Genomic DNA, 14,750 nt, shown 5'->3' with positions numbered 1-14,750 from the left:
CCCCCGAGACCCTCCCCAAAATATCCCCACACCCTCTGCCCCTTGGGATTTGGGGTGGCCATAAAGCCGAGGTCAAACCCGGAGCCGATGCCGCCCTCGCAGGGCACAAACCCTCAAGGTGATGGCTAGCACCCCCCCCCCAGAATGGTGGTTCCCCTCCTCTTTTATTTGTTTTTTGCTTTTATTTGGGTTCAGGTTCACCCCTCCCGCCCCCAAAATACACACAGCCGGGCCGGGGACGGCTCCGATAGGGACCGGGGAGTTGGCGGCGGCGCCAGGCACGGCGGGAGGTGGAAATTGGGCACCCTGCCACCCTCCCGGCCCTAAAACACCCCCCCCCTCCGACAGGGATTTGGGCACCCCCCTCCTCAATTTAAGCCAAACTGGTGATTTACAGCTCCTGGTTGCCCCCCCTTACAAACAAAAGGTCCTGGCTTTGTTGGTTTTTTTTTTGGGGGGGGGAGGGGGTGTCCTTGGGATCACGCTCGCTGCCGTTACAGAAGAGGCATCATCAGGACGTGGTATTGGGGAAAAGATTTAATAAAGGGGAAATGGGGCTTGTGTGTTGCCCCCCCCATCCCCAAATCTGGGGGGGTGTCCCCTCCAAAACCCATTTGGCCAAGGGTATGAGTTTGGGGGGGGGGGGAACCTGTTAGGAACCCATCCCCACCAAATGGGGAACCCCAAGACATCCCAGCCCCATAAAATGGGGAGGGGGTGTGGGGGGGGTCCTCGTTAATAGGGGGGCCACCCCGGCGGCCCCCAGGTGCTGTTTGTCACCGGGCTGCCCCCCTCGCACGCCGCGGGCAGGAGGAAGAAGAGGAAGACCCCGCAGAGCACCAAGCCCCCCGAAATCAGCAGGGCGACGGCGACGGCCACCGCCTTGAAGAAGGGCCAGCGCCCCCCACCCCGGCCCCCCGGAGGGGCTGGGGGGGGCTGGGACCCCCCCACCTCCAGGCTGAGGGTCACCGTGGGCAGGCGGCCGGGCTGGGGGGTGTAGAGCAGGAGCCCCTTGGGGCGATCGAAGCGGACGAAGCCCCTTGGGGTGGCGGGGAGGGTGGGGGGCAGGAGGTCGGAGCGGGTCGGCAAAGCTGGGGGGCCGCGGCGGGGGGGCAGGGCTGTGGGGCGGCGGCAGATGGGGCAGAGTAAGGGGGCGGCAGGGGTCGCCACGCTGACCCTGGCCAAGCACTCGAGGCAGAAGACGTGGCCACAGCCCAGCGCTTTGGGCAGCTTGAAGAGGCGGTCGTAGGGGGCGAAGCAAATGACACAGTCCCGGGGGGGCCCCTCGGGGTCTGCCGGGGGGCTCGGCATGGCAGCGATGGCCCTAGAGAAGGGGGGAAACAGCGCGGGGGGGTTACAAGGGGGCAATAAGGAGGTGAGGACGCAAGGTGAGGGAGCAAAAATAGGCAGGGATGGCATCGCTGCAAAGAATACCCCAATTCCCGCTGCCAACAGATCCCAAAAAAAGCACAAAAATACCCAAACGCCCCCCCCCCCCAGCCCCTCCTCACCTGCCCCCAGGGGTGCCAACCCCCCGTGGGGGCCGCAGCAAGCACCCGCTCAGCTCAGGTACAGCCGGACAGGGAGGGCCAGCGGCACGCCCCCCCCACGTCACCCTGTCACCAGGGGACGGGTCCCAAGGGCCACAGTGGCCCTGTGGGACCTGGCTGGCACCACACCTGGTTCGGGGTGGGACCTGTGGGTTTTGGCAGCTGTCCCGTACCACTTTTCCCCCCCCCCCCCCCCCGTCCCGGTTTTATTTCTTCTGCCTTGCCTCTCAGCACTGTTTCCTCCACCCCCCACTGTGGAACAAGGGATAAACGGGGGCACAGAGGGGATTCGGGGCAAGGGGACACAGCCCCCAACCCCAAATCACGCCCAGGAATGAGGAAATCCCAACCCTACAAGGTGCCAAGGTGAGCTGGGGGCAGCTGTGTAGCATGGAGACACGTGGGACCTAACGGGACATCCCCATGCTTTTCTGGGGTCCAGCCCCAAAAAGGACCCCCCCAGGCACCCCTCGTGCGTGTGGAAGAGGACAAAATACCCCAAAAACCACGAACAGCACCCCCATAATCCCACAGCACAGGGAGGAGAGGAGGGGCACGAAGTAGAAGCCAACTTTATTTTGTGCATAACAGCAGCTCTTTAACGGTTGGACTTGGCCACGCGCTCCAGCTCGTCCTTCTTCTTGATGGCGTACGAGTTGGAAGAGCCCTGGCAAGGGGAGGAGGAAAAAAAAACCGTGAGAAATCATGACATGTCGCGATAGTGAGGCCGTCCTGCCACCGCCTGGTGACAGCCTCACCTTGGCAGCGTTGATGAGCTCGTCGGCCAGGCACTCGGCGATGGTCTTGATGTTGCGGAAAGCGGCCTCGCGGGCACCCGTGCACAGCAGCCAGATGGCCTGGGAGGAAGGGGGGGGCAAGGGAAGGAAAAAGGGGGACATCAGGGACACGCTGACGAGGAGGGGGGTCCCCACAGCTCAGGGATTCCACAAAAGGGGGCACCTGGTTGACGCGGCGCAGTGGGGACACATCCACGGCCTGCCTCCGCACCGTGCCGGCGCGGCCGATGCGCGTCGAGTCCTCGCGGGGGCCGCTGTTGATGATGGCGTTCACCAGGACCTGCAGGGGGTTCTGCGGGGGGGGGAAAAAAAAAAAAAAAGGGATAAAAATCAACCCAAAAAGGGATAAAAATCAACCCATACGCCCCTAAAACCCAACCGCTGCGCCCCTAAAAATGGTCCCAGCCAACACCCAACCGCCCCGCACCTCTCTACAGGGGAAAAAAAAAAAAAAAGGGATCAAAATCAGCCCTTACGCCCCTAAAACCCGACCGCCGCGCCCCTAAAAATGGTCCCAGCCGCCCCGCACCTCCCCGGTGAGCAGGTGGATGATCTCGAAGGCGTGCTTGACGATGCGCACGGTCATCAGCTTCTTGCCGTTGTTGCGGCCGTGCATCATCATGGAGTTGGTGAGGCGCTCCACGATGGGGCACTGCGCCTTGCGGAAGCGCTTGGCCGCGTAGCGCCCGGCGCTGTGGGGCAGGTACTTGGCGTATTTCTCCTTGACGGCGATGTAGTCCTGCAGGGGGGGGTAGGGGGGAGATGGTGAGGCCCCTTCCTGATGCGCCACGGGGTCTTGGGGTGACCCCAAAGGGTAACCCCACGCGGGCCGAAAAATACCTGGAGGGAGATGTCGTTGATCTGCACATCGTCCGTGCTCCACTTGCCGAAGAGCTTGATGTCGGGGGTCTCGGTGACAGCGGGCGCCGTCTCCCAGTCGGTCATTCTGCCAAGAAAATGGGGATTGGGGTGAAAAGGGGGCAAGGCAGACCCGCCCCTTTTACCCCTGCATTGAATTGGGGGGTGCAGGTCCTTAAAATGAGATGGGGAGGACCTGTGGGTGAGCCCGAAGAGGTGGAGCGCCCTTCCGAATCACCCTTAACGCAGGGAGCTCCCAAAAATCTTTTACCTCAGAGAGCCCCCCATAAAGGAACAGCCCCCAGAGCCCCCAAACTCCCACCTCAGTGTCCCCACAAGGCCTAGGACCCCCCTGTTTTTAACTCAATGACCCCCCCCCAAACTCCTACCTCAGAGCTCCCCCTGCCTGGAGCACCCCCCATTCCTCCATCAGGGACAACCCCAAGGCCTCAACCCCCCCCCCCCCCCCCCCCCAATTTCTATTCGGGACCCCAACCACAGCCTGACCCCACACATTTTAACCCCAACCCCTCCCCACCTCATCGCCTCCCCCCAAGGCCTGTCAACACCCCCCCCCCCCAATTCCCACCTCAACACCCCCCCAAACCCAAATCCCCCTCCTTTCCTACCTCATCCCCCCCCCCATATTTTAGCCCCACAATTCCCCCCAGTCCCCCCCAAGCCCCGATTCCTCCCCATTTAACCCCCCCAGCCCTGAGAACCCCAAATCCCCCTCCTAAACCCCTGAACCCCCCCTAATCCCCACCCCAACGCTCCCAAAATCCCTGAGCCCTCCCCTTTTGTACCCCAGTCCCCCCCCCCAAGGCCTCACCCCAAATTTCTCCCTCAGCGACCCCCCCACCAGGCCCCAATCCCCCTCCCCCCCCCCATTTACCCCCTCCCCGTGGCCTGAGGACCCCCAAACCCCCCTCCCAGACCCCACCACCCCCTCCCCGACCCCACAGCCCCTCCTCCGCCATTCTCAGCCCCAAATATCCCCAAATTCACCCCAAATTCCCCCCGGCCCCGCCGCACTCACATGGCGGCCTCTGCAGATCCGGCGCCGAAAAAGAGCTCGGACGGGGCCTCCCCGCCTCTTATCCAGGGGCAGGCGCCGGCTTCCGGCTGCGCATGCGCAACGCTGCAGCGAGGCTCCGCGCTTCCGCCCGTTCTACCCTCGCCGTGCCCGTCCTTTCGGTCCCGCCGGGCGGTGGCGCATGCGCGGAGGGCGATGGTGAAGCCGGGCGGGGCATGGTTGTTGAGGGCGTCTGCCCGAACTCTGCCATATTGTGGGGTTTCTCCCTATGGAGGATATAGGGACACGCGTGGGGGGGCGGAGGGGATCCCTCAGCGGGGCCTCTCCGCCCCTACACAGTCAGCAGCTCCTCCCAGCTCAGTGTCAGCCACAAACACACAGGTTTCCTTCCCATCCCATAGCCAGGTCGTTTATGGGATCACTGGCCCCAAAATGGAGCCCCACTGGTGCCTGGCCACCAGCCTAACGTCACCCCATTTACCAGGCCCCTCAGAGCCTGACCCCTCAGCCAACTGTTCACCCATTGCGTTGTGAATTCCTTGTAGCATTTTTCAGATGGATAGGGTCAGAAACCACGTTGAAATCTACTGAAACCCAAAAAGATCACCTCAGCTGGCTCCCCTTGGTCAACTACATGGGTGAAAATTAAGGAAATTAAGTTTGTCAAACTGGATTTTCCCCTCACATTGGCCACGACCAATGACTGTGCTGTTTTCCGGGCATTTTCTCTAACTCCCAAAATAATTTTCTCCATAATATTAGGAGGCAAAAAAAAAAGTGGGGCTGAGGCTTGTAATTACTGGCTCTTAATGCTTATTTGTGGAGATTTTGGGGACCAGGGGGCCACCTGAGGGAGATTTGGGATCCAATGAACGCCTGAGGGGACTTTAGGGACCAACCATCTCCTGAGGGGATTTTAGGGACCAAGGATCATCTGAGGGGACTTTAGGGACTGCAGGCCACCTGAAGGAGGTTTAGAAACAGTCACCTGAGGGGAATTTGGGGACCAAGGATCATCTGAGGGGACTTTGGGGACCACATGCCAACTGAGGGGACTTTAGGGACCAACGATGGATCTTCTGAGGTGACTTTACGGATGAGCAGCTGCCTGAGAGGATTTTGGGGACCAGGGGCCACCTGAGGGTACTTTAGGGACCAGGGGCCACCTGAGGGGACTTTAGGGACTACTGAACACCTGAGGAGACTTTGGGGACCAAGGAACATCTGAGGTGACTTTGGGGACCAGGGGCCACCTGAGGTGACTTCGGGTACTAATGAGCACCTGAGGGGACTTTGAGGACCAACACCTGAAGGGACTTTGGGGACCAGGAGCCACCTGAGGGGACTTTGGGGATCAATGAACACCTGAGGGGACTTTGGGGACAACGGGGTCACCTGAGGGGACTTTGGGGGACTTTGGGGATCAATGAACACCTGAGGGGGCTTTGGGGACAACGGTGTCACCTGAGGGGACTTTGGGGACCAGGGGCCACCTGAGGGGATTTTGGGACTAGTGAACACCTGAGGGGACTTTGGGGACCAGGGGCCACCTGAGGGGGTTTTAGGGACAACGGGGTCACCTGAGGGGACTTTGGGGATCAATGAACACCTGAGGGGACTTTGGGCACCAGGTGCCACCTGAGGCGACTTTGGGGACCACCGAACACCTGAGGGGGACTTTGGGGACCAGAAGCCACCCGCGGCAACCCCGCCGCCTCCGCGCCCCCTCGGGGCCAGCAGGGGGCGGCTGCGGGCGGGCGGCGCCGCGGGGGCTGCCGGGGCCGGGGCGGGTGGGGCCGAGCCGCTGCGGGGGGGGGGTCCCGGTCCCGATCCCGGTCCCGATCCCGGTCCCTGTCCCCGGTCCCTGTCCCCGTGTCACCGCCGGGATGTTCTTCACGTGCGGCCCTAACGAGGCCATGGTGGTGTCGGGTGAGTCGGGGCCCCCCCCCCCCATCCCCCCCGCTCCCCGCACCGGCGGTGTGTGTGGGGGGGTCCCGGGGCTTACCCCGTGCCCCTCGTCCCGCAGGTTTCTGCCGCAGCCCCCCCGTGATGGTGGCCGGGGGCCGGGTGCTGGTGGTGCCGTGTCTGCAGCAGATCCAGCGGTGACATGGGGGGGGCGTGAGGGAGGGGCTGGTGGGGGGGTGTGGGGGGACGGAGGGGTGTGGGGGCATGGGGGGGGTAAGGGGGGTGTGGAGGGCAAGGGGGTGGCATGGGGGGATGTGGGGGGACAGGAGGGGTATGGGGGGCATGGGGGGGCAAGGGGGTGGCATGGGGGGACATAAGGGGACAAGGGGGCGGCATGGGGGGATGTGGGGGGACAGGAGGGGTATGGGGGGCATGGTGGGGGCAAGGGGGGTGGCATGGGGGGACATAAGGGGACAAGGGGGCGGCATGGGGGGATGTGGGGGGACAGGAGGGGTATGGGGGGCATGGGGGGGCAAGGAGGGGGCATGGGATGAAGGAGTGGCATGGGGGGATGTGAGGGACAAGGGGGCGGCATGGGGGGATGTGGGGGGACAGGAGGGGTATGGGGGGCATGGGGGGGGCAAGGGGGTGGCAGCAGGAGACAAGGGGGTGGCATGGGGTGACAAGGGATGGCATGGGGGGGAATAAGGAGGTGACGGAGGATAAGGGGGTGGCATGGATGACGTGAGGGGCACGGGGGTGGCATGGGGGGACAAGGGGGGTGCCGTGGGGGTGACCTGTCCCCTCCCTGCCCCCTCCCCAGGATCTCCCTCAACACCCTGACCCTCAACGTGCGCAGTGAGAAGGTGTACACCCGCCACGGCGTCCCCATCTCTGTCACTGGCAATCGCCCAGGTACCCCCCTGCCCCCCCCTGTGCCCCCCCACCCGTGTCCCCACAGCTGTCACCTCCCCCCGCCCCCCAGGTCCCCAGGGGGCACCGGTGCAGCCCCTTTTAAGAGGGGTCCTGCAGTGGGCCCCACCTGGAGCTGCTGGTGGGGGGGGGGGGGGGGGGGCTCTTAAAAGGGCAGTGTCATGCTGCAGTGGTTGGGGGGGGGGGGGGGCAGCAGCAACATCGCCTTAAAGCGGCCCTGTTGAGGTGGGCCCCACCCTAAGGAGCGCGTCCTCTTAAAAGGGCACCGCTGTGGGTAGCCCCCGCGTGGGGTTTGTTGAAGGGGCGACGATGAGGTTAAAAAGGGGGTTTTGGGGTGGGCAAAAACCCCGCGTGCAGGGGCTGTTCTCTGAAAAGAGCCTCTCCAAACCCTTGGTTATCGGGGGAATAACGCTCTGGGGACCCTGCGGGACGCTGCAGCTTCCCTTTTGGGGGGCAGGTGAAGATCCAGGGGCAGAACAAGGAGATGCTGGCGGCCGCCTGCCAGATGTTCCTGGGCAAGTCGGAGAGCGAGATCGCCCAGATCGCCCTGGAGACCCTGGAGGGCCACCAGCGCGCCATCATGGCCCACATGACCGTGGAGGTGAGCGGGGGATAGGGGGGAAAGCCACGCCCTATGGACAGAGCCACGCCCCTTTAAAAGCCCCACCCCCATAAGCCCCGCCTATTTTCCCAAAGCCCCACCCCCTGCCATAAGCCCCGCCCTCAAAGAAGCCCTGCCCATGCCCCACCCCCTAACGGGTGCCACACCCACATAGGCTCCACCCCCTGGTGCCACACCATCTTACAAGACCACGCCCCCCTGACCCACCCACCCTAAGCCCCGCCCCTGATGTCCCCCAGGAGATTACAAGGACCGGCAGAAGTTTTCGGAGCAGGTTTTCAACGTGCCTCGTCCGACCTGGTCAACATGGGGATCAGCGTGGTCAGCTACACCCTGAAGGACATCCATGATGACCAAGGTGGCACTGCGGGGGGACAGGAGGGGACACAGCGGGGACACGGGTGGCACCAGAGCTAGCTGTGCCCCTGCGGTAACCGTGGTGGCGTCGGGGACGCAGGGTGACATGGGGACCAGGGTCACCAGGGTGACACGGGGACCGGGTGACACGGGTGACGCAGGGTGGATCAGGGCAATGACCCTGTCCCCGTGTCCCCTGTCCCCAGGATTACCTGCACTCGCTGGGGAAGGGCCGCACGGCGCAGGTGCAGCGTGATGCCCGCGTGGGGTGAGGCCGAGGCCAAGCGGGACGCCGGCATCCGCGTGAGTCCTTCATCTTTGTTCCCCCCCCCCAGGACCCCCACTGCCCCGTCACGTCCCCGCATGTGCCCACGTCCCCCTGTTTCATCACTGAAGTCACCGTGTCCCCTCACAGCGTGCTGGTGCCACCCCTGCTGTCCCCCCCCCCCATGCCCCTAAGGTCACCAGGTTGTCTCTGCGCTCCCCTGTAACATCCCCACCCCATTTTCCTGACGTTCCCCCCTATCCTTTGGGGTCCTCTGCTGTCTCCATGTCCATTTGTCCCCCGGTTTCCCCACCACCCTGCAGTGTCCCCATCCCCCTCCAATCCCACAGTGTCCCCATGTCCCCCTTTTGTCCCCCAGCACCCCCATCTCCGCACACAACACCCCCACACTCCCCCTCCATCATGCAGCATGCCCCCCATCACCCACCTGGTGTCCCCACGTGTCCCCCCGTGTCCCTGCAGGAGGCGCGGGCGCGCCAGGAGCAGGTTTCGGCGCAGCTGCTGAGCGAGACGGCGATGGCGCAGGCCCAGCGGGACTTCCAGGTGCAGCAGGCTCTCTGCGACGCCGCCGTCAACGCCCGCAAAGCCCAGGCCGACCTGGCCTACCAGCTGCAGGTATGCTGGTCCCCCTCTCTGGGATGTTTGGGACCCCCCTGAGGACACCTGAGACACCCCCAGGACACCTGGGTCCCTCCTGGGCACCTGGGATCCCCCTGGGCACCTTGGTCCTCTCCGTTTCTTGCCCCTTCAAAACACCTGGGACCCCCCCCCACACACCTGGGTCCCTCAGCTGGGATGTTTGGGACCCCCCAGGGACGCCTGGACCCCTTTAGACCCCCTTTGGTCCCCAGGGATTCCTGCAGTCCGTAGGATGCCCAGGGCCCCCTCCCCGCCAGGTTTTGGCACAGGGCTGATGTGTGCTGTGGGTGCAGGTGGCAAGGACGAAGCAGCAGATCGAGGAGCAGCGGGCGCAGGTGCTGGTGGTGGAGCGGGCACAGCAGGCGCAGCTGCAGGAGCACGAGATCGGGCGCCGCGAGCGCGAGCTGGAGGCCACCGTCCGCAAACCCGCCGAGGCCGAGCGCTATCGCCTGGAGCGGCTGGCTGAGGCTGAGCGGTGAGCCTGTCCCCATCCCCTTCCCCTTTTCCCTTCCCCATCCCCATCCCCATCCCCATCCCCTTCCCCTTCTCCATCACCGTCCCATCCCCATCCCCGTCCAGCCCCATATGGGCGGCCCCACAACTAGAGTGAGAACCGTGCCTTTAAGCTCTTTCCCCTTTAAATATCAAGCCTATCTGGTGGGCCCCCACAGCGTGGCGAAGCCGTGCCCTCTTTAAGAGCAGTTCTGCCACTCGAAAATCCCTCGAAAAACTCAACCAGCCGAATTTTGCTTTTTTCGGTGGCTCCTCTTACAGTGGGGCCATCACCCTTTTAAGGGAGGCTTTGTCCCTTTAATACAAAGCCCGCCCCTTCCTCAGGCCACACCCCTTTGTACCAACAGCCCCGCCCCCCGTGAAGCCCCGCCCTCTTTCCCGAGAGCCTTTAAAAAGGGGTGGTGGGCCCCACCACCATGCCCATTTTAAGGGAGGTGGTGCCCTTTTAAATGAGAGCCACGCCCATTCATTGGAGCCACGCCCATTCATTCAAACCACGCCCATTCATTCAAACCACGCCCATTCATTCAAGCCACGCCCATTCATTCAATGTCCATCCCCCCAAGCCACGCCCATTCCCCAAGCCACGCCCCTTTGTACCACCCTTGTGCCTGGGGACCCCCTTGCACTCCACCCCCTCCGTGAGGCCACGCCCCCTCTATAAGCCCCGCCCCCTCCAAGTCACTCCCCCCCCTCGAGGCTCCGCCCCATTTCCAAGCCCCGCCCCTCCGCAGGTTGCAGGTGATGACCCAGGCGGAGGCGGAGGCGGAGGCCATGCGGGTGAGTCGAGGCCCCCAAAGGCCGGGGCTGAGTTTTGGGGGGTTTTGGGACAAAACCAGGGGTCCCCAGCCCTGGGGGGTGTCCCCAGAGCCCCTCGGGGACTCGGACGTCCCCCGCAGGTGACGGGGGCGGCGCGGGCGGCAGCGGTGGCCGCCCGGGCACGGGCGGAGGCGGCGCAGACGGAGGCCAAGGCTGAGGCTTTCGGGCAGTTCCGCGAGGCCGCCGTGGTTGATATGGTGCTGCAGAGGCTGCCCCAGGTGAGAGGGGGGCCCTGAGGGGTGTCCCAAAGGGTTTGGGGTCTCTGCTATGGGGTGGGGGTGGTTTGGGAGGTCCTAGTGGGGATTTGGGGTCCCCTTGAGGTGTTTGGGGGTCTCCAGGGTGGCATTTGGGGGTGAACATTGGGTTTTTGGGGGGGTTGCGTGGGGGTTTTGGGGTCTCCCCAAGTGGACTTTGAGGATTTGGGGTCTCTTCTATGGGGTGGGGGTGGTTTGTGGGGTCTTCAGGGGGGATTTGGGCACCCCATGAGGTGTTTGGGGGTCTCAAGATGGAGTCTCAGGGGTATACATGGGATACTTGCGGGTTGTGGGGGGGGCGGAGTTTGGGGTTCCCTCCAATGGTTTCTGAGGATTTGGGGTCTCTTCTATGGGGTGGGGGTGGTTTGTGGGGTCTTCAGGGGGATTTGGGGTCCCCATGAGGTGTCTGGGGGTCTCAAAGGGGGCGTTTGGGGGTGAATATTAGGTTTTTGGGGGTTGTGTGAGGGTTTTGGGGTCTCCCCCAGTGGATTTTGAGGATTTGGGGTCTCTTCTATAGGGTGGGGGTGGTTTGGGGAGTTCTCAGGGGGGATTTGGGGTCTCCATGAGGTGTTTTGGGGTCTCAAAGGGGCCATTTGGGGGTGTTAAGGAGGAATCTCAGGGGTACACATGGGATACCTGGGGGTCGTGTAGGGGTTTGGGGCATTCCCCTCAGTGGATTTTGAGGATCTGGGGTCTCTTCTATGGGGTAGGGGAGGTTAGGGAGGTCCCAGAGGGGATTTAGGGTCCCCGTGAGGTGTTTGGGGGTCTCAAAGGGGGCGTTTGGGGGTGAACATCAGGTTTTTGGGGGTGGTGTGGGGGTTTTGGGGTGTCCACCAGTGGATTTTGAGGATTTGGGGTTTCTTCTATGGGGTGGGAGTGTTTGGGGGGCCCGGGGGGAGATTTGGGGTCCCCATGAGGTGTTTTGGGGTCTCAAGAGGGAGTCTCAGGGGTACACATGGGATATTTGGGGGTTGTACGGGGAGTTTTGGGGTTCCCTCCAATGGATTTTTGAGGATTTGGGGCACAAAGGGGCAAATTTGGGGTGAGATGAGGTGATTTGGGGACAGGCAAGTGGGCAGGGGGATTCATGGTTGCGTGTGGTGGGTTTTGGGGTGAAACCCAAGGGATTTAGGGCAGTGGTCAGTTGGTGAGTGTCCAGGGAGGGACTAAGCATTGCCGCAGTGAATTTTGGGGTGAAACAAGAGGAATTTGGGCAAGGCGCCAGAAACCACCAGGTTTGAGGGCATTTGGGGGGCGACCTACCCGGATTATGGGGCCGAAACGGGCAGGATTTGGGACAGCAAGATTTGTGGGAAGGGAACAAGGTGCCACGGGCAGATTTTGGGCTGAAACCCTGCCTTTTTGGGCCAGGTGGCGGAGGCGGTGGCGCAGCCGCTGCTGGGGACACGCCGGGTGACGCTGGTGGCCGGTGGCTCCGGGGACATCGGGGTGTCGCGGCTCCCCGGCGAGATCCTGGACGTCGTCACCCGCCTGCCCGCCGCCGTCGAGGCCCTGACAGGTGTCAGCGTCACCCAGGTCTGGGGGGTGACATCGGGGTCCCCAGGGGGGTTTGGGGACAGCCGTGTCCCCTCCTCACTTGTCCCTGCTCTGTCCTCCGCAGGCTGCCCAGAAGAAGTCCGACTGCGTGGCCTGAGGCGGTGCCACCGGGTCCCCAAAGTGTCCCCAAGGTGCCACCACCCCCTGGAGCCTCCACGTCCTCCCCCGTGTCCCCTTCTGTCACCCAAGTGCCACCACGTCCCCATGGAGCCACCGCCCCGTGGTGCTGCCGTGGCCCCCAAAGTGCCACCAACCCCTCCCCAAGTGCCACCTCGTGTCCCCCCCACCCCTTCGGGGGGTCCCCGGGGTGGGGGACACGTCCCAACCTGTCCCCATGTCATTAAAAGCTGTCGCATCTGCAGCCTGTGGCCGTTTTGGGGTGCCCTGGGGTCTTTTTGGGGTTTTGGGGGGGGATTTGAGGACCCCAAAAGGGACACGAGTGGCCCCAGAAGGGACAGGAAGGGCTTTGGGGGGGGCGTGGGGACCCTCAAGGGGATGCGGTGGGGACAGGGGACATGAGAGGCCCTATAAGGGACAGGGGGACCCTTGTAGGGACAGATGTGACACAGGAGACTCCCCCGCCCCCCCTCACGGGACAGGAATGGGCTTCAGGGAACTTCAGAAGGGACACAGGGACCCCAAAATGAACCTGGGAGACCCCGGTGGGGACATGGGGACACCGAAGACCCCCCCCCCTTGTCCCCCACCCCAGAGACACGACAAGGGACACGGTGGTGGCTTTGCATCCCGGGTTTATTCCTCGCCCGGGGGCGGCTTTTCAATATGAAAAAAAAAAAAAAGCTTAAAAAGGGGAAAAAAAAATAAAATGGGATGGATTCGGGGGGAAAAGGGACAGGGAGGGGACAGGAGAGCCCTCAGCCAGGGACACGGTGGGGACGGGGCCACCCTGGAAACCCCCTGCAGCCGGGGAAGTGGTTTTGGGGAAAGAAGGGGGCAAATTGGTTGCCCGGGGAGGGGGAGCTGCAATAATTTAGTGGTGCCGTCACCCCCCCCCCCCCGGCAAGGGGGGGACGTGGGGACAACGAGGGGGACACGGAGGGGCCGGTGGCTCGGCGGTGATGGTGCCAACGGCGATGATGATGATGCCCGGTGAGGGATGAAGGTTTTGGAGGAACGAGGGGGGCTCTGGGGGCCACCTGATGGCGGAGGATGATGAGGCCGAAGGCTGCTCTGAAGCCAGGGGCTCCCTGCGGGCAACGATGAAGGCTGAAGGTCTCCGAGGAAGAGGATGATGAAGGCCGAGGGCTCTCCGAGGACGACGCTGAAGGACGAGGGCTCTCCGAGGACGACGCTGACGGTGGCAACGGTGACGGACGAGGGCACTCCGAGGACGATGAGCGGAGGCCGCCCCCCCCTTTTTAGGTCTCCTCTTCAGCCTCTTCGCCGAAGTCCTCCTCCTCCTCGGCGGTGGCGTCCTGGTACTGCTGGTACTCGGACACCAGGTCGTTCATGTTGCTCTCGGCCTCGGTGAACTCCATCTCGTCCATGCCCTCGCCCGTGTACCAGTGCAGGAAGGCCTTGCGGCGGAACATGGCCGTGAACTGCTCCGAGATGCGCTTGAAGAGCTCCTGGATGGCCGTGCTGTTGCCGATGAAGGTGACGGCCATCTTCAGCCCGCGGGGGGGGATGTCGCAGACGGCCGTCTTGACGTTGTTGGGGATCCACTCGACGAAGTAGGAGCTGTTCTTGTTCTGCACGTTCAGCATCTGCTCGTCCACCTCCTTCATGGACATGCGGCCGCGGAAGACGGCGGCCACGGTGAGGTAGCGGCCGTGGCGTGGGTCGCAGGCGGCCATCATGTTCTTGGCGTCGAAGACCTGCTGGGTGAGCTCGGGGACGGTGAGGGCGCGGTACTGCTGGGAGCCGCGGGACGTCAGCGGGGCGAAGCCGGGCATGAAGAAGTGGAGGCGAGGGAAGGGCACCATGTTGACCGCCAGCTTGCGCAGGTCGGCGTTGAGCTGCCCGGGGAAGCGCAGGCAGGTGGTGACGCCGCTCATGGTGGCCGAGACGAGGTGGTTGAGGTCGCCGTAGGTGGGGGTGGTGAGCTTGAGGGTGCGGAAGCAGATGTCGTAGAGGGCCTCGTTGTCGATGCAGTAGGTCTCGTCCGTGTTCTCCACCAGCTGGTGGACCGACAGGGTGGCGTTGTAGGGCTCCACCACCGTGTCCGACACCTTGGGGGACGGGACGACGCTGAAGGTGTTCATGATGCGGTCGGGGTACTCCTCGCGGATTTTGGAGATCAGGAGGGTGCCCATGCCCGAGCCGGTGCCGCCGCCCAGCGAGTGGGTGAGCTGGAAGCCCTGCAGGCAGTCGCAGCTCTCCGCCTCCTTCCGCACCACGTCCAGGACCGAGTCCACCAGCTCGGCCCCTTCCGTGTAGTGGCCCTTGGCCCAGTTGTTGCCCGCGCCGCTCTGGCCTGGGGTGGGAGAAATGTCACGGAGAGGCTCCTTGGGGCCCCTCAATCTGCACTGGGGTGCTTCAGAAGGGCTTTGGGGACCTCAATGCCACCCCACCACCTTCCCCGGGGACCCTGAGCTCTTTGGGGACCTCCCACTGATCCCCGTCCCACCCTTGAGGACATCTGCCGCCTTCTTGGAAGGCCT

General features: G+C 63.5%; 4 protein-coding genes across 4 annotated transcripts; 1 reads left to right on the top strand and 3 right to left on the bottom strand.

Moving 5' to 3' along the window:
- Positions 1–735: 735 nt before the first annotated feature.
- Positions 736–1,311, bottom strand: RNF225 (ring finger protein 225). Its single transcript, XM_068665714.1, has one exon. It carries the CDS (start codon positions 1,309–1,311, stop codon positions 736–738), a length of 576 nt encoding a protein of 191 aa, XP_068521815.1.
- A 793-nt stretch (positions 1,312–2,104) lies between these two features.
- RPS5 (ribosomal protein S5) lies at positions 2,105–4,395 on the bottom strand. The gene is made up of 6 exons (XM_068664762.1): positions 4,245–4,395; positions 3,188–3,293; positions 2,877–3,086; positions 2,511–2,639; positions 2,309–2,407; positions 2,105–2,217 (listed from the first exon to the last, which is right to left on the bottom strand). Exons 2-6 carry the CDS (start codon positions 3,290–3,292, stop codon positions 2,149–2,151), a joined length of 612 nt encoding a protein of 203 aa, XP_068520863.1. The 5' UTR covers position 3,293; positions 4,245–4,395; the 3' UTR covers positions 2,105–2,148.
- A 1,598-nt stretch (positions 4,396–5,993) lies between these two features.
- Positions 5,994–12,396, top strand: FLOT1 (flotillin 1). Its single transcript, XM_068664764.1, is given in 14 exon segments — positions 5,994–6,170; positions 6,268–6,343; positions 6,970–7,052; positions 7,529–7,684; positions 7,944–7,982; positions 7,985–8,067; positions 8,265–8,324; positions 8,326–8,361; positions 8,807–8,959; positions 9,277–9,458; positions 10,231–10,276; positions 10,396–10,533; positions 11,941–12,105; positions 12,191–12,396. Coding segments are annotated over 14 exon segments (1,293 nt in total). The 5' UTR covers positions 5,994–6,127; the 3' UTR covers positions 12,224–12,396.
- A 465-nt stretch (positions 12,397–12,861) lies between these two features.
- On the bottom strand, positions 12,862–14,569 carry LOC137846688 (tubulin beta chain-like). The gene has a single exon (XM_068664761.1). It carries the CDS (start codon positions 14,400–14,402, stop codon positions 13,506–13,508), a length of 897 nt encoding a protein of 298 aa, XP_068520862.1. The 5' UTR covers positions 14,403–14,569; the 3' UTR covers positions 12,862–13,505.
- Between the last annotated feature and the right edge of the window lie 181 nt (positions 14,570–14,750).

The sequence above is a fragment of the Anas acuta genome, chromosome W (assembly GCF_963932015.1).
Source record: "Anas acuta chromosome W, bAnaAcu1.1, whole genome shotgun sequence".
NCBI lineage: Eukaryota > Metazoa > Chordata > Aves > Anseriformes > Anatidae > Anas > Anas acuta.
This window is presented reverse-complemented; position numbering and strand designations above follow the sequence as displayed.